Raw genomic sequence first — 23003 nt, forward strand, 5'->3', positions numbered from 1 at the left:
AACAGCCTCCTCCGGGTTCTGCAGCCCGGGGCAGCGGCGGGGGGTGCGTCCTGCGGCAGCTGCAGGGCTCCGTCCCGCCCGCTGTCCCCGCGACTCGGTACTGCTGTCCCGGGCGGAGTGGACTAAGGGAGGACCCAGCCTCCGCGCCCCGCCTCTGGCCCGGCGGGACCTGGCCCGGCGCGCCCTCGGCAGAAAGCCCTCCTCCCTGGCCAAGGTAGAGGAAGTTGGGCTCCCGCCTGGCTGGGAGGCGGGAGGGAGCCCGCTCCTGTTGTTTTCCGCCTGCGGGAGTGGGCAGGCGGGCGCAGGGGGCGGGGTGCGCCCTCCCTCCCTGGCCAGGGCGCTCGGGAGCAGGGACCCGAGCCTGCAGCCGAGCGCCGCTCCCGGCCCTGGACACCCAGCTCAGCCAAGCATCCTTCCTGGGGGCCGAGAAAGTGGGGCCACTCTGCCTTTCCGAGGACCTGGGAGGAGCCCTGGGTCCCCCGGGCCCCGGGGCCCTGGGGCACACACATCCAGCCCAGCCCGATCCTGCGTTTCCTGAGCCGGGATCTGGGGCGAGATGGCCGCGGGCGGCCGTACGCACGAGCCCCGCGTCCTCGTCTGCCTCGGGGCGCTCCTGGCCAGCTGGGTCGCCGTAGGTAAGGGGCCGTGATCTGGAGGGAAAAGTTGAGTTTTCCCAGTCAGCGGTGGGGAGGGGACAACGAGAGACCCAATTCCCTCCGACTCCGCCCGGATCCGTGGTGGCCCCAGCCTAGAAGCTGCCCCAGGAGGGTCTCGGTTTCCTGCTCGCAGCTCGGCCGTCTTTGCAGGAAGGAATTTTCCCGGGCGCCCGGTGCAGGGCGAGATACCCCCAGCCTCCTGGGGTGGGCAGCCGGCGAGGCTGCAGAGGAGCCGAGCCGAGGTGCGGGGGCAAAATAAAGAGGCACGTGTGCCGGGAAAGTGATTTTTTTTTAAGCGTCGGATGTAAATTCGCATTCTGGTATTATTAATACCTGATACGCTGGTGCTCAAACTCGAGACTCGCACTTTATTTTTCTCGTCCCTCTGCCCAAGGTTGAACTCGCCTTACACCTGTAACCGGTGGACTTCCCTACACACCTTTGCAAGTCTTCCTGTGCCAACCAGCGCCTTCAAAGCTGGGTCTTCCGCCTTTACTTTTGGAAAAGCTTTTTATTTTGAAATACTTGGCTGACTTACAAAAGACTTCCCCTCACACTTGACATGATTGACAAAAGGTCTGAAATGCTTCATCTATGGTCTGCTTTGCTACGAAAAAAAGAATTGAGGGGTGCTTACAAAAATACGTAGAATGTGAAAAGATTGAACTATTTATATATATTTGAATTTAATTCACCAGCATGCCTACTGTGCATGCCTACTGTGTGCTGGGAGTGTGACAAGCTGGGAGGAGGCTGGGGTGCAGGGAGAGGAGATGGAGCCAGGAGGTGGTGAAGTTTGCCAGGATGCAGGCAGAGCGCTACTTGTTGTGTTCCCGGGTCTGCTCCACCCAACTGGTCTCCTCTTGCACGTTTCTGGAGATGGGTTGTAAATTATGCTGGAGCTTCTTAGCAACAAGTGCCAAAAGTTCCTAACTGTTAGGCTCATACAATTTTATTTTGCTTTTTTTTAACCAACCATTTAAAAACAATAACATCTCTAGATTTCCAGTTTATCTGGAAAAATCTGAAGGTCTGGCAACACGGGGCCTGTTTTCCCAGTTGGAATTGGGCAGTGGTCATCCTATTATCTAGGGCATGTGAGCCCAAATTTGTTCCACCTCTCCCTGTTGTAATAGTTGCACCCCCACCTTCAGTCATGGGTGTTACCTGCTGGCCCTGCAGGCATTTGGCTGAGTAATCACTGTGCTGGGGTGTGTGTGGCGGGGGAGAAGGACAGTTCCCTGTTGGTCATCTCTGGACGTGAAAGGTGGTTGTCAAGTATTCCCGTCTCCCCAGCTGTTTGCAGTGTTTCCTGCACGATGAACACCAGGAACCTGGGAAGTGAGAAGAACCCTGGGATGAGGTCATCCTGCTGGAATGACCTGGCTTTCAGGCTGACTGCCACCCGCCCCATGGGGAACGTATCTCCACTGCTATGGCCAGCTATTTTTTCCGAGCCAGGCTCTCGCTCTGTTGCCCAGGCTGGAATGCAGTGGCGCAATCACTGCACTGATCCTCCCATCTCAGCCTACAAGTAGCTGGGACTACAGGCGTGCACCACCACGCCTAGCTAATTTCTAAAATTTTTTTGTAGAGACGGTCTCTACAATCGCTTGAGCCCAGGCTGGTCTTAAACTCCTGGACTCAAGCGATCCTCCTGTCTCGGCCTCCCAAAGTGTTGGGATTATGGGTGTGAGCCACCGTGTTGGGCCTTTGCCCAGCTATTTTGATGCCCAGACCTGCTTCACCTTTATGTATGATGCCAGGGGGCTTCCTGAGCTTGGTGTATTTTTGTCATGTGTTTGTTTTTTAAGTTGGGAGTTTTTGGGGAAAAAATTTTTCTCCTGACATTCAATGCCAGACAACTTATATGCATCCACTAGCTACCCTGGATTGGAAATCCTAGGTTATTCTTGGGAAAAGTTGCTTTAAAAAAATAAATAAAAGTTTGGGTATAACTCTTACTCTGTAAATAATAATACATGGGCAGCATCAGGGAGTTTATATTACTCCCTCTTCTATTTCCTATTGTACATTTAAGGTTGGGGGGCAAGAAGGACCCTCTGGACACCATACGAATGACTTCTAAAATTGTTACTGTATTTTATCATTGCATCCTGTCTGGTGCAGGAGACCAGGGTAAAGTGACCTCAGTGACAATCCCACATCTCCCAGTGATTTGCTTGGGACTTTAACTGAATAACTTAATCTTCCTAAATCTCAATTTTCTCAATAGTAAAGTGAGAAGGTATAGGACTGGCAGGCAAGAACTCCCCCTTCCACGTCTATGTCAGACATCACTAATCGATGACTGTGTTCTTTTCCACTGAGCCAGGACTCAATCTCATCTTCAACCCAGCCCACAGGGCAGCCACATCTCTGGACTAGATGATCTCCAAAGTCACCTTCAGATACAGTGGTTTAAAAAAGAATGGAGTAAGCCAAGCCAGGAGAAGTGAAATGTCTTCAAATGGTTTCTTTTGTGATCATGTCATTCTACGCCTGGAAGGAGAAAACAATGTTAGCTCAAGTTCCAAGACTAAAGTTTCACCACGGCTTTTTTCCAAGCCACTGTTCCTTTATTTCTTTGCCAAGGAGTTAGGCAAGGGGCAGGTCTGCAGGTCGCATGAAGACATGTTGCATCTGTAACTCTAAATTTCATCTTCCTTTCCATTGTGGGGGTTGCCACTGGATAATTTGGGTTCCCAGTCCTAATAATTTAAAAACAATTCTTGGCTGATGCGGTGGCTCCCGCCTGTAATCCCAGCACTTTTGGAGGCCGAGGCGGGCAGATCACCTGAGGTCAGGAGTTCAAGACCAGTCTGGCCAACACGGTGAAACCCCGTCTCTACAAAAATACAAAAACTTAGCAGGGCATGATGGCGGGTGCCTGTAATTCCAGCTACTCAGAAGACTGAGGCGGGAGAATTACTTGAACCCGGAGGCAGAGGTTGCAGTGAGCCGAGATTACGCCATTGCACTCCAGCCTGGGTGACAGAGCGAGACTTCATCTCAAAAAAATAAATACAAAGAATTCTTGCCTGCTTTTTTTTTTTGAGACAGAGTCTTGCTCTGTTACCCAGGCTGGAATGCAATGGCGCGATCTTGGTTCACTGCAACCTCCACCTCCCAGGTACAAGCGATTCTCCTGCCTCAGCCTCCCGACTAGGCGGGATTACATGTGTGTGCCACCACGCCCGGCTAATTTTTCTGTGTGTTTTTAGTAGAGACGGGGTTTCACCGTGTTAGCCAGGATGGTCTTGATCTCCTGACCTCGTGATCCACCCGCCTCGACCTCCCGAAGTGCTGGGATTACAGGCATGAGCCACCGCGCCTGGCCAATAATTTGTATTTCTAACACGATGCGGCTGCTGATCTGGGCTTTTGAACATGCTCCGTTTGCCTGGGAACCCATCCTCACCTTTTCTTGGCTGATTCCTACTTGTCCATCAGATCTCAGTTTGGCTTCCTGGGGGAAGTGTTTCCTGACATTTGCCCTAGTTGGACTTAGGAGCCCTTTCTCTGCGGCCTTATCTTGGTGTTTATCACACTGCATTGTACTTGCCAGTTTATTCTCTCTTTTCTTCACTAGACTGTGAACTCTTGGAGGTTTCTGTGTGTTGTGTCCACCATGGGATTCCCAGTGCCTTGTCCAAAGTGGGCACACAGTTCCTACTGCCAGCCCATTCTTGCATGGAGCTTCTGAGAGAACTTGAACTCTATGGCCATTTGAGATGGAGAGAGAGGGAGAGGCAGAGAGAGCAGCGGGACAGGGGAAACAAAGCCAAAGCCCTCTTCTTTCTACCCCTTCTGGATTTCTAGGCAAATAAAGCCACTTGGGTTCTGTATCAATTATTTATCGCCACAGTAATGCTGCATAAGAAACAACCCCAAAATGACAGTAGTGCTTATTACCCACAGGCTTGGGTGGTTGGTTAGGTGGCTCTGCTGATCTGCCTGGGGATCGATGACTAGCTGAAGGCTGATCTAGAATGGGCCAGGCTGGAGCCACTGAGACAACTTGGGTCTGTACCATGTAGTTTGTTTATTTATGTATTTGAGACAGTTTCACTCTTGTCACCCAGGGTGGAGTACAGTGGTACAATATCGGCTCACTGCAACCTCCGCCTCCTGGGTTCAAGTGATTCCCCTGCTTCAGCCTCCTGAGTAGTTGGGATTACAGGTACTTACCACCACGCCCAGCTAAGTTTTTGTATTTTTAGTAGAGACGGGGTTTCACCATGTTGGCCAGGCTGGTCTCGAACTCCTGAGCTCAGGTGATCCACCCGCCTCGGCCTCCCAAAGTGCTGGGATTACAGGCGTGGAGCCCGGCGTTTGTTTGCTTTTTTCTTGTTTTTGAGACAGAGTCTTGCCCCGTCACCCAGGCTGCAGTGCAGTGGCACAATCTTGGCTCACTGCAACCTCCACCTCTTGGGTTCAAGTGATTCTCATGCCTCAGCCTCCTGAGTAGCTGGGACTACAGGCGTGCACCACCATGCCTGGCTAATTTTTGCATTTTTATCAGAGATGGGGTTTCACCATGTTGGCCAGGCTAGTCTCGAACTCCTGGCCTCAAGTGAAACTGCCTCCCTCGGCCTCCCAGCGTGCTGGAATTACAGGCATGAGCCACTGCTCCCGGCCTCATTGCAGTTTTGATTTGCATTTCTCTAGTGATTATAGACAAACGCCTTAAAGACTCTGCTTGTGTCACATTCCCAACATCCCATTGGCCAAAACAGGGCTCATGGCTGAGTCCTCACTAAGAGTGGGACGGCCCCCCAGTGATGTGGGGCATGGATGGTGGGCAGGCTGGGTGGACAACTGGGGCTATGTTTGTTACCTACTACAAGTTCATTATTGTCAGTGACTGGCCAAGAGTCCCAACATACCAGAAGTTCTGTACGTGTTTTCTGTTTGTTTGTTTTGTTCTGAGACCGAGTCTTGCTCTGTCACCCAGCCTGGAGTGCAGTGGCGCAATCTCGGCTCACCGCAGCCTCCGCCTCCCGGGTTCAAACGATTCTCCCACCTTAGCTTCCCGAGTAGCTGGGATTACAGGCATGTGCCACCACGTCCTGCTAATTTTTGTATTTTTAATAGAAATGGGATTTTACCATGTTGGCCAGGCTGGTCTCGAATTCCTGACCTCAGGAGATCTGCCTGTCTTGGACTCCCAAAGTGCTGGGATTACAGGCATGAGCCACTATGCCCAGCTGCTCTGTATGTGTTTTTGCATCTTAAGAACACATACAGTCAGGCACGGTGGCTCACGCCTGTAATCCCAGCACTTTGGGAGGCCGAGACGGGTGGATCACAAGGTCAAGACATTGAGACCATCCTGGCCAACATGGTGACACCCCGTCTGTATTAAAAATACAAAAAATTGTGGCCAGGCATGGTGGCTCACGCCTGTAATCCCAGCACTTTGGGAGGCCGAGGAGGGCAGATCAAGTGATTCTCCTGCCTCAGACTCCTGACTAGCTGGGACTACATGCCCAGCTAATTTTTTGTACTTCTTTTTTTTTTTGAGACGGAGTTTCATTCTTGTTGCCCAGGCTGAAGTGCAATGATGCGATCTTGGCTCACCGCAACCTCCGCCTCCCAGGTTCAAGCGATTCTCCTGCCTCAGCCTCCCTAGTAGCTGGGATTACAGGCATGTGCCACCACGCCTGGCTAATTTTGTATTTTTAGTAGAGACAGGGTTTTTGCATGTTGGTCAGGCTGGTCTTGAACTCCTGACCTCAGGTGATCCGCCCACCTTGGCCTCCCAAAGTGCTGGGATTACAGGCGTGAGCCACCATGCCTGGCCACAATTTTTTGTATTTTTAATACAGACGGGGTGTCACCATGTTGGCCAGGATGGTCTCGATGTCTTGACCTTGTGATCCACCCGTCTCGGCCTCCCAAAGTGCTGGGATTACAGGCATGAGCTTGACCTTTCCTGAGGTCAGGAGTTCGAGACCAGCCTGGCCAATGTGGTGGTGAAACCCTGTCCCTATTAAAAATACAAAAGTTAGCCGGGCGTGGTGGCATGCGCCTGTAATCCCAGCTACTTGGGTTGCTGAGGCAGGAGAATAGCTTGAACCCAGGAGGCGGAGGTTGCAGTTAGCCAAGACAGTGCCATTGCACTCCAGCCTGGGTGACACAGTGGGACTCCGTCTTGAAAAAAAAAAAAATAAATACCTGATTTTTAAAAAAATCCTAATACAGGAGGACTGTCCAAAAAGGGACATTGTTTAGAAATTAAGAAGGGTAGTAATAGCTTGATCTTGCCTTGTACAGGATTGGAGGCTGTTGTCATTGGAGAAGTTCATGAGAATGTTACTCTGCACTGTGGCAGCATCTCGGGACTGAGGGGCCTGGTGACCTGGTACCGGAACGACTCGGAGCCTGTCTTCCTTCTCTCGTCCAACTCTAGCCTCCAGCCAGCTGAGCCTCGCTTCTCTCTAGTGGATGCCACCTCCCTGCACATTGAGTCGCTGAGCCTGGGAGATGAGGGAAACTATACCTGCCAGGAGATCCTGAATGTGACTCAGTGGTTCCAAGTGTGGCTGCAGGTGGCCAGTAAGTGGGGCTGGCAGGGACCGGGGCTGGAGAGGTGCTCGGAGCCTTGGAAAGGAGGAGACCATGGTCAGGAATATGGGTTTTGGGTTCGGATGGCCTGGAATTCATTCTGGGCCCTGCCACTTGGAAGCTGAGGGACCTCTCACACCTCTATTTCCTCACCTGTAAAATGGAGATAAAAAGAATTTCTGTGGCTGGGTGCAGTGGCTCATGCCTGTAATCCTAGCATTTTGGGAAGCCAAGGCGGGTGGATCACTTGAAGTCAGGAGTTCAAGACCAGCCTGGCCAACATGGTGAAACCCCATCTCTATTAAAAATACAAAAAATGCCGGCGGGTGCAGTGGCTCACGCCTGTAATCCCAGCACTTTGGGAGGCCGAGGCGGGTGGGTCATGAGGTCGAGACATTGAGACCATCCTGGCTAACATGGTGAAACCCCATCTCTATTAAAAATATAAAAAATTATCTGGGCGTGGTGGCGTGCACCTGTAGTCCCAGCTACTTGGGAGTCTGAGGCAGGAGAATTGCTTGAACCTGGGAAGCGGAGGTTGCAGTGAGCCAAGATTGCACCACTGCACTCCATCCTGGCAACAGAGTGAGACTCCATCTCAAAAAAAAAAAAAAAAAAAATTCGCCAGGCATGGTGGTTTACGCCTGTAATCCCTGCTACTTGGGAGGCTGAGGCAGGAGAATCGCTTGAGCCTGGGAGGCAGAGGTTGCAGTGAACCAAGATCGTGCTACCGCACTGCAGCTTGGGCGACAGAGCAAGACTCCGTCTCAGGAAAAAAAAAAATATATATATTGCTTCTTAGAATTGCTGTGAATAATAGATACCAGTTTATAAAGTGCTTTAGGCCAGACATGGTGGCTCATGCCTTTAATTCCAGCACTTTGGGAGGCCGAGCGGGCAGATCATCCGAGGTCAGGAGTTCAAGACCAGCCTGGCCAACGTGGTGAAACCCCCATCTCTACTAAAAATACAAAAATTAGCCGGGCATGGTGGTGGGTGCCTGTAATACCAGCTACTCAGGAGGCTGAGGCAAGAGAATCGGTTGAACCGGGTGGTGGAGGTTGCAGTGAGCCGAGATCGTGCCACTGCACTCCAGCCTGGGCGACAGAACTAGACTGCATCTCAAAAAAAAGAAAAATAAACAAATAAAGTGCTTTAAAAGGCTCCTGGCATATTAATAAGCTTTTATTTTTAGCTTGTTGTTAATATCATCTTTGCTATTAATACCATTTTATGCCGGGCGCGGTGGCTCACGCTTGTAATCCCAGCACTTTGGGAGGCTGAGGCGGGCAGATCACGAGGTCAGGAGATCGAGACCACGGTGAAACCCCGTCTCTACTAAAAATACAAAAAATTAGCCGGGTGTGGTGGCGGGCACCTGTAGTCCCAGCTACTTGGAGAGACTGAGGCAGGAGAATGGCGTGAACCCGGGAGGCGGAGCTTGCAGTGAGCCAAGATCGCGCCACTGCACTCCAGCCTGGGCGACAAAGCGAGACTCCGTCTAAAAAAAAAAAAAAAAAAAAACCATTTTATTATGTAACAAAGTTACAGTATATCATAATCAAAGCCAGGTGCAGTGGTGTGGGACTGTAGTCCCAGCTAGTCAGGATTGCTTGAGTCCAGGAGCTCCAGGCTGCAATGCACCGTAATTGCACCTATGAATAGCCACTGCACTCCAGCCTGGGCAACATAGGGAGACCCTGCCTCTAAAAAAAACATGGAGTCAATTCAGACTGCCTGAATTCCAGTGCAAAGGCTGTCACTGAGTTCTGTGTCACCTTGAATAAGTAGCTTCATATCTCTGAGCTCCAGTTTTCTCATTTGTTAATGGGGGATAATACATTGTCTGCCTTGTCAGGTGTAGTGAGCACTCTTATTTATTTTTATTTTATTATTATTATTTTTTGAGACATAGTCTTACTCTGTTGCCCAGGCTGGAGTGCAGTGATGCAATCTCGGCTCACCACAACCTCTGCTTCCTGGGTTCAAGTGATTCTCCTGCCTCAGCCTCCCAAGTAGCTGGGATTACAGGCACCTGCCACCTCTCCTGGCTAATTTTTGTATTTTTAGTGGAGACGGGGTTTCACCATGTTGCTCAGGCTGATCTCGAACTCCTGACCTCGTGATCTGCCCACTTCGGCCTCCCAAAGTACTGGGATTACAAGCATGAGCCACAGTGTCCAGCTATAGCAAACACTCTTATACTACGGTGCTAAGTACAGGGCTTGGCATAAGCCACCTTTCCTATTGCACTTTCCTAAAACAGTCTATCATATCTGCTGATACACATGTATGAATTTACAGCAGGCCGGGTGCTGTGGCTCATGCCTGTAATCCCAGCACTTTGGGAGTCTGAGGCAGGGGAATCATTTGAGCCAAGAGTTTGGGACCAGCTTGGTTAACATAGTGAGACTCCATATTTACAAAAAATTATTCAAAAAAGAATTTAGAGTGCGAGGTTGTAAACTACCGCCTGCTGTTGTATGGCCTGCAGATTATGAATTTTTTTTTTTTTTTGAGATGGAGTCTCACTCTGTCGCCCAGGCTGGAGTGCAGTGGCGCTACCTCAGCTCACTGCAAGCTCCACCTCCCGGGTTCATGACATTCTCCTGCCTCAGCCTCCCGAGTAGCTGGGACTGCAGGTGCCCGCCACCACGCCCGGCTAATTTTTTTTTTTTTTTTGTATTTTTAGCAGAGATGGGGTTTCACCGTGTTAGCCAGGATGGTCTCGATCTCCTGACCTTGTGATCTGCCTGCCTCGGGCTCCCAAAGTGCTGGGATTACAGGCGTGAGTCACCATGCCTGGCCGATTATGAATATTTTTTATATTTTTAAATGGTTTTAAAAAAAAGGATATTTGTGACATGAAAATCATATGAAAGCCAGGTGCAGTGGGTCACGTCTGTAATCCCAGCACTTTGGGAGGCTGAGGCGGACAGATGACTTGAGCCCAGGAGTTTGAGACCAGCCCTGGCAACATAGCGAGACCCCGTTTCTACAAAAAGTGAAAAAACTAGCTGGGTGTGATGGTGTGTGCCTGTAGTTCCAGCTACTCAGGAGGCTGAGGTGGGAGGATCGCTTGAGCCCAGGGAGGTTGAGGCTGCAGTGAGCTGTGATCACACCACTGCATTCCAGCCTGGGTGACAGAGGAAGACCCTGTCTCAAAAAAAAAAAAAAAAAAAAAAAGAAAATCATATGAAATTGAAATGTTGGTGTTTGTAAATAAAGTTTTATTGGAATATAGCCACATTCATTCATTTACATATTATCTCTTTGTTACTAACTATGGCAGAGGTGAGTGGTTGTAACATAGATCCTATGGGCTTCAAAGCCAAATTTATTTGCTCTCTGGCCCTTTACAGAGAGAGTTTGCTGGTCACTGGGTTAGAAGGACATCCATGCTCTGGATTCGGGGCATGTAGTTTAGTAGACGTACCCATGGGAGGCCAGGTACGGTGGCGCATGCCCATAATCCTAGCATTTTGGGAGGCTGAGACGGGATGATTGCTTGAGCCCAGGAGTCTGAGACCAGCCTGGGGAATGTAGTGAGACCCCATCTCTACGAAAAGTTTAGAAAATAGTAATTAACCAGGCATGGTGTCATGCACCTGTAGTCCCAGCCATTCAGGAGGCTGAGTGGGGAGGATCGCTGGAACTGGGAGATGGAGGTTGCAGTGAGCCAAGATGGTGCCACTGTACTCCATCCTGGGCTACAGAGTGAGATCCTGCCTCAAAATAAAAATAAACAGAATAGGCTGGACGTGGTGCCTCACGCCTGTAATCCCAGCACTTTGGGAGGCCGAGGTGAGCAGATCACCTGAGGTCAGGAGTTGAAGACCAGCCTGGCTAACATGGTGAAACCCTGTTTCTACTAAAAATACAAGAAATTAGCCAGGTGTGGTGGTGTGCACCTGTAATCCCAGCTACTCGGGAGGCTGAGGCAAGAGAATCGCTTCAACTTGGGAGACGGAGGTTGCAGTGAGCCGAGCTTGCGCCATTGCACTCCAGCCTGGGCAACAAGAGTGAAACTCTGTCTCAAAAAAAAAAAAAAGATAATAATAATAATAATAAAATAGGGAAATACACATGTGATCACTGTTCTGGATCCAAGATGCCTCATCTGTAAAATAAAGAACCTAATAATTCCTTTATTCAGCATAGACTCATTGAGAGCTTGATGCCAGACACTGTTCTAGGCACTGGACCACAGGTGTGAAGAAGGCAGACAAGGTCTCTGCCCTTGAGGAGTGAGCAGCCTAGTGGGGCGGACAGATGAGAAACAAGTTAATGTGATTTTTCTGAAACTTTTTTTTTTTTTTGAGACGGAGTCTTGCTCTGTCGCCCAGGCTGGAGTGCAGTGGCACAATCTCGGCTCACTGCAAGGTCCGCCTCTTGGGTTCACGCCATTCTCCTGCCTCAGCCTCCCGAGTAGCTGGGACTACAGGCGCCTGCCACCTCGCCTGGCTAATTTTTTGTATTTTTAGTAGAGACGGGGTTTCACCATGTTAGCCAGGATGGTCTCGATCTCCTGACCTTGTGATCCGCCCGCCTCGACCTCCCAAAGTGCTGGGATTACAGGCGTGAGCCACCGTACCCAGCCCCTGAAACATTTTAAATTGGGAGGCCAGAGGGGAGATTTTGGAAGTAGTGACTTTTTTGTTGTTGTTTGTTTGTTTGAGACAGAGTCTCCCTCTGTCGCCCAGGCTGGAATACAGTGGTGCCACCTTGGCTCACTGCAACCTCTGCCTCCCGGGTTCAAGTGATTCTCATGCCGCTGGGATTACAGATGTGTGCCACCAAACCAGCTATTTTTTTGTATTTTCAGTAGAGATGGGGTTTTTCCATGTTGGCCAGGTGTGTCTCGAACTCTTGACCACAAGTGATCCACCCGCCTCGGTCCCCCAAAAAGCTGGGATTACAGACATGAACCACTGCACCTGGCCTGGAAGTAGTGACTTTTTTTTTTTTTTTTTTTTTTTGAGACGTAGTCTCGCGCTCTCACCCAGGCTGGAGTGCAGTGGTGCGATCTCGGCTCACTGCAAGCTCCGCCTCCCGGGTTCACGCCATTCTCCTGCCTCAGCCTCTCCAAGTAGCTGGGACTACAGGCGCCCGCCACCACGCCTGGCTAATTTTTTGTATTTTTAGTAGAGACGGGGTTTCACCGTGGTCTCAATCTCCTGACCTCGTGATCCGCCCGCCTCGGCCTCCCAAAGTGCTGGGATTACAAGCGTGAGCCACCGCGCCCGGCCTGAAGTAGTGACATTTAAACTGATTGGTAAGTAGGGCTGGGCACAGTGGCTCATGCCTGTAATCCCAGCATTTTGAGGGGCTGAGGTGTGAGGATCTCTTGAGCCCAGGAGATCAAAACTGCAGTAAGCCATGATCATGCCACTGCACTCCATCCTGGGTGACAGAGAGACCCTGTCTCTGAAAAAATAAGAGAAGAATTCTGCCAATTCTCTTTCCAGGCAGAACAGGACAGGTTGAGCTGAGTGTGGTGCATTCACAGATAGGGAGAAGGCCGGCGTGGCAGGGGCCTTGTGTGTAAGAGGGCAGGCCGTGTGAAATACGGGAGGCCAGGCTAGACTGGAGCCAAGTAGGACCTGTGCTATGGGTTGAATTATGTCCCCCAAAAAGATGTGTGGAAGTCCTAACCTTTGGTATCTACGAATGTGAGCTTATTTGGAAATAGGATCTTTGCAGATACAATCAAGTTAAGAAGACATCATTAGGGTGGGCACTAGCCCAGTTTGACTGATATCCTTATTTTTTTATTTTTTATTTTTTTGAGATAGAGTCTTGCTCTGCCACCCAGGCTGGAGTGCAGTGGCGTGATCTCGGCTCACTACCACCTCTGCCCCCTGTGTTCAAGCGATTCTTCTGCCTCAGCCTCCCGGGTAGCTGGCTCGCACCACCACGCTCGGCCAATTTTTGTATTTTTAGTAGAGAGGGGGTTTCACCATGTTGGCCAGGCTGGTCTTGAACTCCTGACCTCAGGTGATCCACCCACCTCAGCCTCCCAAAGTGCTGGGATTACAGGCGTAAGCCATGTGCCTGGCTAGGAGTTGTGATTTTATTCTGTGTGCAGGAGAAACTCCGGGAGCTTCCAGCAGGGGTGTGGCACCATTTCATTTGCACATGGAAAATGTATGTGTTTGGTATCAAGAAGAGCTGATGAAATAAAACAGGGAAGCCAATTGGAGGTATACAGAGTCGGTGACCAGACAGGGTGGTGACAGTGGCCTTGGTGAAAATGCACAGGTTTGGAAAATATTTTGGAAGGAGACCAGCAGGACTCGCTGCTGGATCAGAAGTAGAGGATAAAGGAAAGAGAGGCCTCCAGGACACTTCTCGGTTTTGGGATGATGTCTAAGGTTTCTGCCAATTCTCAAAGATTAGGGCATCGTCCATTAGAGCAGTGTTTCTGTGTCTGGAGAGGCCATAGATAAATTCCTGGGTGATGCCAGGAATGAAGGGGTGCATAAAAAAATGTCACCCATCTTGGCCCGACTGTTTGGTTCCCACTGTGAGCCTACGGGCAAGTGCTCGCTGGTCTCCCTCAGTCCACCTGCCCAAAATAATTAGTCATCCCTTCCTGTCCATCTCATCAATGAATAACCTTATCTTTTATCCACAGTGGAGTAAGGTGACATTGCAAATTTTTGTTTCTTTATCATCACTCTCTTTAGTTTATGATGACTTGATCAGACACTGATTTGTTAATCATTGGCTAAGTTTATTGGCGGATGGATTAGTTTCATGATTGCCCTGTAGGGAGATAAAGGCAAGGTCTTGTTACAGTGAACGTGAACTTGCAACTTTAAAAATACCACTGAACTCATGGCTGGGTGTAGTGGCTCACGCCTCTAATCCCAGCACTTTGAGAGGCTGAGACAGGTGGATCACTTGAGGTCAGGAGTTTGAGACCAGCCTGGCCAACATGGTGAAACTCCATCTCTACTAAAAATGCAAAGCTTAGGTGTGGTGACGCGCACCTGTGATCCCAGATATGTGGGAGACTGAGGCACAAGAATCACTTCAACCGGGGAGGCGGAAGTTGCAGTGAGCTGAGATTGCACCATTGCACTCCATTCTGGGTGACAGAGCCAAGAGTCTGTCTCAAAAAAAAAAAAAGGAATAAAAATGTCACTGAATTCCAGTGGCACTTTGCACTCCCTCCAGGGAAGTCCTGTGCGTGTCTTAGTTACTGTGCTGTGATTCATAGTATGGAAATTTCTTCACTTGGAAATACATGGGGTCCTTGACTGATGTAGGGCTTGTTTGTGAAGACCAGACACAGATACCCTTTGGTTCAAATACACCAGAGCCCTCTGGGGTTGGTCTCCTGGTTCTCATCTTAGGAGGTCCCTGGGCCAAACATCAGACCCCTCTCTGCCTCAGAACCCTGTGTTGCTCCCCTGACAGTGGCCAGTGGGGAGGGCGTGACATCTCTGATTGGAGTTGGCCCTCATTTTTGCATAGATTTGGGAAAATAGATTAGGTTTGATTCAGCCTCTCTTTCTGGGATGGCAGTGGTATTGCGGAGTGGTCCAGATGACTAGTTTCAAATCCACGTTCTATTAGCTGTTGTTGTCTGTGTGACCTTGGGAAAGTCGCTTGAACTCCAGTGTTAGTTTTATTGTCTGTGAAATCGAGGGTAACGGTGGAACGAGTTACAGATTTGTGGTATGCATTAATGAGATAAACTCATGTAGCCCTCAGCACACTTGAACTGGATCCAGTGGTTAAGCTAGCGATGGGATTCCCATGGGATAGTCCATCTCAAGATCTCAACAATCAACCAGTTTATATCTGGGTCCTTTTTTTTTTTTTTTTTTTTTTTGAGACAGAGTCTCACTGTGTCACCCAGGCTGGAGTGCAATTGTGTAATCTCAGCTCAACCTCTGCCTCCTGGGTTCAAGTGATTCTCCTGCCTCAGCCCCCTGAGTAGCTGGGATTACAGACGTGCACCACCACGCCTGACTAATTTTTTGTATCTTTAGTAGAGACGGGGTTTCACCATGTTGGCCAGGCTGTTCTTGAACTCCTGACCTCATGATCTGCCCGCCTCAGCCTCCCAAAGTCCTGGGATTACAGGCATGAGCCACTGCGCCTGGCCTCATTTGGGTCTTTCAAACAGGTCTTGCTGTGGGTTGGGGACTCTATGTGCCCAGATCTTTTCACTGATGTGGTTGCTAGCTGGGTCACATTACCTCCTTCTCTCTCTCTCTCTCTTTTTTTTTTTGAGACAGGGTCTCACTCTGTCACCGAGGCTGGAGTGCAGTGGTGTGATTTCGGCTCACTACAGCCTTGAATTCCTAGACTCAAGTGATTCTTTTATCTCACCGTCCCAAGTAGCTGAGACTAACGGTGTGTGCCACCACACTTGGCTAATTTTTTTAGTTTTTTTGTAGAGACAAGGTCTCACTATATTGCCCAGGCTGGTTTTGAACTCCTGGACTCAAGCAGTCCTCCCTCCTTCACCTCCCAAAGTGCTGGGCTTACAGATGTGAACCACCTTGCCCAGCCCCCTCCTTCTCTTAAGGAGAACAATTTGGAAACATTCTAACATGGCCTTGGAATCTAGGGGGAACAAATCCCAAGATATGACAATTTGTTATCTGCAAGTGGCTGGGGATATGTGAATGGACAGAGATGCTGTAGAAACATGGAAATGGCAGTAGGGAAGTTGCTGGATTTCTCTCTCCTTACTCCCTGGTCCTCTGCTTGTCCATCGGTGGGCATTTGGTGTGTTAGGTAACAGGGGTACCTTAATGGCGCCGGTTCCGGGTTCTTCTCCCCTCCTTGACCGGGCACTGTCTGAACCCGCCAAAGGAGGGCCAATCAGAAAGCAGCATCTCCCGCCTTCCCTTGGGCCCGCCCCACGTAGGCCCAAGGGATATAAAACCCAGCACACCAGCAGCTCTCTCTCTTCTCCTCTCTTCTCCTCTCTTCTCTTCTTTCTCCTTGCGTGGTGCCACTTGATACCTCCACCGCTCGATACCTCCAGTAAAGATCTCTTGACCACGACCGGTGTAGTTTGGTCTCCGCCCGGCCCCTTTCATGGTGTCTCTGTCTTGTAGGAGGTCAGGTTTTCTGTAGGCCCAGGGCAATTCAACCTGCCTGGAATGGGCACCTGCGGTGTCCATTCATCACTCATCTCACAACAGGAGTGTGCACTGCTCTTTGTTAATTGAAAGGTGAGGTTGAAGGGTCTTGCCATTGGGATTGGGACTCTGCTTCTAAATGTACAGAAATCCCTTGGTCCAGAGCAGTTAAGGGCTGCCAAGGCCGTTTCTTTCTTTTTTCTTTTTTCAGTTTTTAAATTTAGGCCGGGAGTGGTGGCTCACGCCTGTAATCCCAGCGCTTTGGGAGACCAAGGTGGGCAGATCACCTGAGGTCAGAAGTTTGAAACCGCCTTGGCCAACATAGTGAAACCCCATTTCTATTAAGAATACAAAAAAATCAGCTGGGCGTGGTGACATATGCCTGTCATCCCAGCTACTCAGGAGGCTGAGGTGGGAGAATCACTTGAACCCAGGAAGTGGAGTTTGCAGTGAGCTGAGTTTTCGCCACTGCACTCCAGCTGGGCGACAGAGTGAGACTCCATCTCAAAAAAATACATAAGTAAATAAATTAATTAATTAAACAAATGTTTTTGCAGAGACAGGGCCTCATTATGTTGCTCAGCAGACGGGTCTTGAACTACTGGGTTTAAGTGATCCTCTTGTGTCAGCCTCCCACAATGCTGAGATTACAGGTATGATCCACCTCACCCGGCCACACAGCTGTTTATTTCATTAATTGACCCATCCCTGCTACCTCCAAATTGGAGTGGGTATGATATTGGAACAGCCATGTGTTTACCTGCAGACAGGCTGGTCAGATAGGGAAGGTGTCACAGCCCTTCCCATATCCTGGTACACTTTTTTTTTTTGAGACGTGGTTTCACTTGGTCACACCCACTGGCCTGATCTCGGCTCATGGCAGCCTCCGCCTCCCGGGTTCAAGCTATTCTCCTGCCTTAGCCTCCCAAGTAGCTGGGATTACAGGCACCCACTACCACGCCTGAATAATTTTTGTGTTTCCAGTAGAGACAGGGTTTTGTTTTGCCATATTGCCCAGGTTGGTTTTGAACTCCTGACCTCAAGTGATCCGCCTGCCTCGGCCTCCCAAAGTGCTGGGATTACAGAGGTGAGCCACTGTGCCTAGCTGACCCTGTGCTTTTTTTTTTTTTTTTTTTTGAGACAAAGTTTCGCTCTAGTTGCCCAGGCTGGAGTGCAATGGTGCATTCTGAGCTCACTGCAACCTCTGCCTCCCGGGTTCAAGCGATTCTCCTGCCTCGCCTCCCAAGTAGCTGGTATTACATGCATGTGCCATCACGCCTGGCTAATTGTTTGTATTTTTAGAAAAGACAGGGTTTCACCATGTTGGCCAGGCTGGTCTCGAACTCCTGACCTCAGGTAATCCACACGCCTTGGGCTCCCAAAGTGCTGGGATTACAGGCATGAGCCATCGTGCCTGGGCCCGACTTTTTTTTTTTTTTTTTTGGAGACGAAGTCTTGCTCTGTTGCCCAGGAGTGGCGTGATCTTGGCTCACTGCAACCTCTGCCTCCCGAGTTCAAATGATTCTCCTGCCTCAGCCTCCCAAGTAGCTGGGACTACAGGCATGCGCCACCACACCTGGCTGATTTTTGTATTTTTAGTAGAGACGGTTTCACCATGTTGGCCAGGCTGGTCTTGAACTCCTGACCTCAGGTGATCCGCCCACATCGGCCTCCCAAAGTGCTGGGATTACAGGCGTGAGCCATCGTGCCCAGCCAACTTTGTGTTTTTCTTTTTTTTAAAAGATGTTGTCTCTTACATATGCATTTGAGGAGCTGAGATATCGAGAGATAGATCAGCCCATGAAAGATCCCAGTCAGATTTCATGGCACACAGTGCCAGGCTCTCCCTGTGTCTGTTTTTCTCAGGCCAAGCAAGTGTTTAGGGAACAATGGAACCAGCTAGCACGTGAGCAATGAGGAAGCTGGTCTGTGTCGACCTCCAAGAGGCTTAGGATTCATTTGGGTTTGGGGGACGGGAAGCTCCTCTCTAGCCAGTGATGTGGCCTTCACTCCAAACTTCCAAAAAAGGGAATCTCAGGAAAGATCCATGTTTCCTGGCTGATGGGCCTGTCTGATATGGACCCACCAGCAGCGCTTTGTCTGGGTTGGTGGTGGTGTTGCTATGCCTTCTCACAGTGTAGGCTCCTAGGGAAAAGGAATGTTGGGTACACCGAAGAAAACTTGTTTGTGCTTGGTCAGAAGGTGGGGTGATTCTTGCCCAAGGATTGATTAATTTGGGTCTTGCCAAGCTTATCTGTTTTTGTTTGTTTGCTTGTTCGAGACGGAGTCTCAATCTGTTGCCCAGGCTGGAGTGCAGTGGCGCGATCTCGGCTCACTGCAAGCTCTGCCTCCCAGGTACATGCCGTTCTCCTGCCTCAGTCTCCAGGGTAGCTGGGACTACAGGCGCCCGCCACCACACCCGGCTAATTTTTTGTATTTTTAGTAGAGATGAGGTTTCACCATGTTAGCCAGGATGGTCTTGATCTCCTGACCTTGTTCAAATGATTCTCTTGCTTCAGCCTCCTGAGTAGCTGGGATTACAGGCATGCTCTACCACACCCAGCTAATTTTTGTATTTTTAGTAGAGATGGGGTTTCACCATGTTGGCCAGGCAGGTCTCAAACTCCTGACCTCAAGTGGTCCACCCACCTCGGCCTCCCAAAGCACTGGGATTACAGGATGAGCCACCATGCCTGGCCTGCCAAGCTTATCTGTAGCAGAGATTGGTGCTTATAGGAGCCTGCAGATCGCTGGGATGGGCTCTTTGCATGGCAATCACTAGGGCGATCAAGAGAAAGTGGGTTGTTGATTTTGCCTATAAAGGTAATACCACAGTCTGTAAGTTTTCCCACAGACCTCATCCCATTGGAGAAGTACACATTAACTGATTAGCACAGACTGTGTGGTGCATTCTAAAGTCACTTTCGAATAAAATTGCTGTTCTGAAGAGTAAATAGCTGAAGATAAGTTAACTTTTCCTGTTAGCAAGGAATTCAAGATACTGAGAAGTAAATGAACCTTTTGTAGCTCTTGACTGGCCAACCTATATTTGTGGTGGGTAAGGAAATAAGTGAATTCTGATGTCAAAGAGGACAGCAAAGAACAGGAAGGCAGCAGCTGTAGACTGTTCTAGAACAGGATTCGGCAAAGCTTTTCCTTTTCTTTTTTTTCTTGAGATAGGGAGGGTCTCATTGTGTCACCCAGGCTGGAGTGTACTGGCACAATCACAGCTCACTGCAACCTCCGCCTCCTGGGCTGAAGTGATCCTCCCACCTCAGCCTCCCAAATAGCTGGGACTACCTACCTGCACCACCACGCCTGGCAAATTCTTTGGTGTTTTTTTTTTTTTTTTTTTTTGAGACGGAGTCTCGCTCTGTCGCCCAGGCTGGAGTGCAGTGGCGCAATTTCGGCTCACTGCAAGCTCCGCCTCCCGGGTTCACGCCATTCTCCTGCCTCAGCCTCTCCGAGTAGCTGGGACTACAGGCGCCCGCCACCACGCCCGGCTAATTTTTTTGTATTTTTAGTAGAGACGGGGTTTCACCGTGGTCTCGATCTCCTGACCTCGTGATCCGCCCGCCTCGGCCTCCCAAAGTGCTGGGATTACAAGCGTGAGCCACCGCGCCCGGCCTTCTTTGGTGTTTTTTGAGATGGGGTTTTGCCATGTTGCCCAGGCTAGTCTCGAACTCCTGGGCTCATGTGATCTTCTGCCTCATCTTCCCAAAATGCTAGGATTGCAGGCATGAGCCACCATGCCTGGCCAGCAAAACTTTAATAAAATTTTTTGGCCAGGTGTGGTGGCTCACACTTGTAATCCCAGCACTTTGGGAGGCCAAGGTGAGTGGATCATTTGAACCTGGGAGTTCAAGACCAGCCTGGGCAACATGGTGAAATCCCGTCTCTACTAAAAATACAAAAATTAGCTGGGTATGGTGGAATACACCTGTAGTCCCAGTTGCTGGGGGGGCCTGGGACTATAGGCACGTGATACCACACCTGGCTTTTTTTTAATTTATTTATTTTGAGATGAAGTCTCGCTCTGTTGCCCAGGCTGGAGTGTAGTGGTGTGATCTTGGCTCGCTGCAACCTCTGCCTCCCAGGTTCAAGCAATCCTGCCTCAGCCTCCCGAGTAGCTGGGATTACAGATGTGTGCCACCACTCACAACTAATTTTGGTAATTTTTGTGGAGATACGATTTAGTCATGTTGGCCAGGCTGGTCTTGAACTCCTGACCTCAAGTGATTTGCCTGTCTCGGCCTCCCAAAGTGCTAGGAATTCAGGAATGAGCCACCGTGCCGGCCCTAATTTTTAAATTTTTTATAGAGATTGGGTCTAGCTATGTTTCCTAGGTTGGTCTGGAACTCCTGGCCTCAAGTGATCCTCCTACCTCAGCCCCCAAAATGCTAGGATTAGAGGCATGAGCTACTGTGCCTAGCCCTTGCAGTGTTTTTTTTTTGAGATGGAGTCTTGCTCTGTTGTTTAGGCTGGAGTGCAGTGGCGCAATATCGGCTCCCTGCAACATCCACCTCCCAGGTTCAAGCGATTCTCCTGCCTCAGCCTTCCTAGTAGCTGGGATTACAGGCATGTGCGACCATGCCCAGCTGATTTTTGTATTTTTAGTAGAGACAGGGTTTCGTCATGTTGGCCAGGCTGGTCTTGAACTCCTGACTTCATGTGGTCCACCTGCCTTGGCCTCCTAAAGTGCTGGGAATTCAGGCATGAGCCACCGCACTGGCCCTAATTTTTAATTTTTTTGTAGAAATGGGGTCTCACTGTGTTTCCCAGGTTGGTCTGGAACTCCTGGCCTCAAGTGATCCTCCTACCTCAGCTTCCCAAAGTGCTAGGATTACAGGCATGAGCTACTGTGCCTAGCCCTTACAGTTTTTTGTTTTTTAAAGGAGCAGTGTATACTTTTGCTGTTCTGTAAAGATTTATCCCCCTAATAAAATCTCACATAGTCACCCAGGATTAAATGAAATAATGTATCAGGGCACTTGGCATAGCATTTGTCACATAGTATTAGATAGATACCATACTCTTCATTGGCTATTTCTTGTTCATTTATATATTAGAGTTGGTAAGGCAATCGAATGAGCTCTTACATAATTAGTGCCATCCTATTCCCCCTGTCATTCCCAGGCGGCCCCTATCAGATTGAGGTCCACATCGTGGCCACTGGCATACTCCCCAACGGCACCCTCTACGCAGCCAGGGGCTCCCACGTGGACTTCAGCTGCAACAGCAGCTCCAGGCCACCACCCATGGTTGAATGGTGGTTCCAGGCCCTGAATTCCAGCAGCGAGTCCTTTGGCCACAACCTGACAGTCAACTCTTTCTCACTGTTACTAATGTCGCCAAACCTCCAAGGGAACTACACCTGTTTGGCCATGAATCTGCTCAGCAAGAGACATCGAAAGGTGACCACCGAGCTCCTGGTCTACTGTGCGTAAGCAGCATTCCTCTGCCCCACTTCTTCCCCTTAACCCTTTATGAACTTATCAACTGCACGTTTGTGCCTCTCCCATTAGTCTTTTTTTTTTTTTTTTTTTTGAGGTGGAGTTTCGCTGTTCTTGCCCAGGCTGGAGTGCAAAGGTGCGATCTCACCTCACCACAATCTCCACCTCATGGGTTCAAGCGATTCTCCTGCCTCAGTCTCCCGAGTAGCTGGGATTACAGGCATGGGCCACCACACCCGGCTAATTTTGTATTTTTAGTAGAGACGGGGTTTCTCCATGTTGGTCAGGCTGGTCTCGAACTCCCGACCTCAGGTGATCCGCCCGCCTCGGCCTCCCATAGTGCTGCGATTACAGGCGTGAGCCACTGCGCCCGGCCTCCCATTTGTCTTTAAGGGGGTGCCTGCTGCATGATTCTTCTGAACATGTATCTGTGGCTCCCTCAATACACATACCCGGGGCTGCTGCACTCAGGGAGGGAATCATCCCTTCTAGAAGCTTACTGCTATGCAGGGGTGCAAGAGAGTGCTTGGGAGCCACGGAAGGACACTAATGCATTCTTTTTTTTTCTTTCCCCTAAATTGAGGTGAAAGTACATAGGATTAACCATTTAACAATGTACAATTGAATGGGCTCAATGGCTTACGCCTGTAATCCTAGCTACTTAGGCTGAGGCAGGAGAGTCACTTGAACTTGGGACGCAGAGGTTGCAGTGAGCCAAGATTGCACCACTGCACTTCAGCCTGGGCGACAGGGCGAGACTCCGTCTCAAAAAAAGTAAAAATAAAAATGTATAATTCAGTGGCGTTCAGTGCATTTATGCAACCATCACCTGTATCAGGTTCCAAAACATTTTCTTTTTCTTTTTCTTTTGAGACCGAGTCTCGCTCTGTCACCCAGGCTAGAGTGCAGTGGTGCGATCTCTGTTCACTGCAGCCTCCATCTTCCAGGTTCAAGCAACTCAGTTCTCCCACCTCAGCCTCCAGAGTAGCTGGACCACAGGCAGGTACCACCATATCTGACTAATTTTTCTATTTTTAGTAGAGACAGGGTCTCCCCACGTTGCCCAGGCTAGTCTCAAACTCCTGAGCTCAAGTGATCTGCTCACCTCAGCCTCCTAAAGTACTGGGATTACAGGCGTGAGCCACCATGGCTGGCCCTCCAAAACATTTTTGTCATCCCAGATAACCATTTTGTCATCCCAAATAACCCTGTACCCA

General features: G+C 49.8%; 1 protein-coding gene across 4 annotated transcripts in view; it reads left to right on the forward strand.

The window, feature by feature from the left end:
* Positions 1-368: 368 nt before the first annotated feature.
* VSIG10 (V-set and immunoglobulin domain containing 10) overlaps positions 369-23003 on the forward strand; it is a 36715-nt gene continuing 14080 nt past the window's right edge. For all 4 annotated transcript variants that reach the window (XR_009208882.1, XR_009208883.1, XM_058424900.1 and 1 more), the window contains exons 1-3: positions 369-635; positions 6936-7217; positions 21470-21772. Coding sequence is in view for 2 of the 4 variants with exons in the window: in XM_058424900.1 (XP_058280883.1) it covers positions 557-635; positions 6936-7217; positions 21470-21772 (664 nt within the window). In the remaining 2 variants the exon portion in view is untranslated. The remainder of the gene's footprint in view (positions 636-6935; positions 7218-21469; positions 21773-23003) is intronic.

This window comes from Hylobates moloch, unplaced genomic scaffold, assembly GCF_009828535.3.
Source record: "Hylobates moloch isolate HMO894 unplaced genomic scaffold, HMol_V3 SCAFFOLD_12, whole genome shotgun sequence".
NCBI lineage: Eukaryota > Metazoa > Chordata > Mammalia > Primates > Hylobatidae > Hylobates > Hylobates moloch.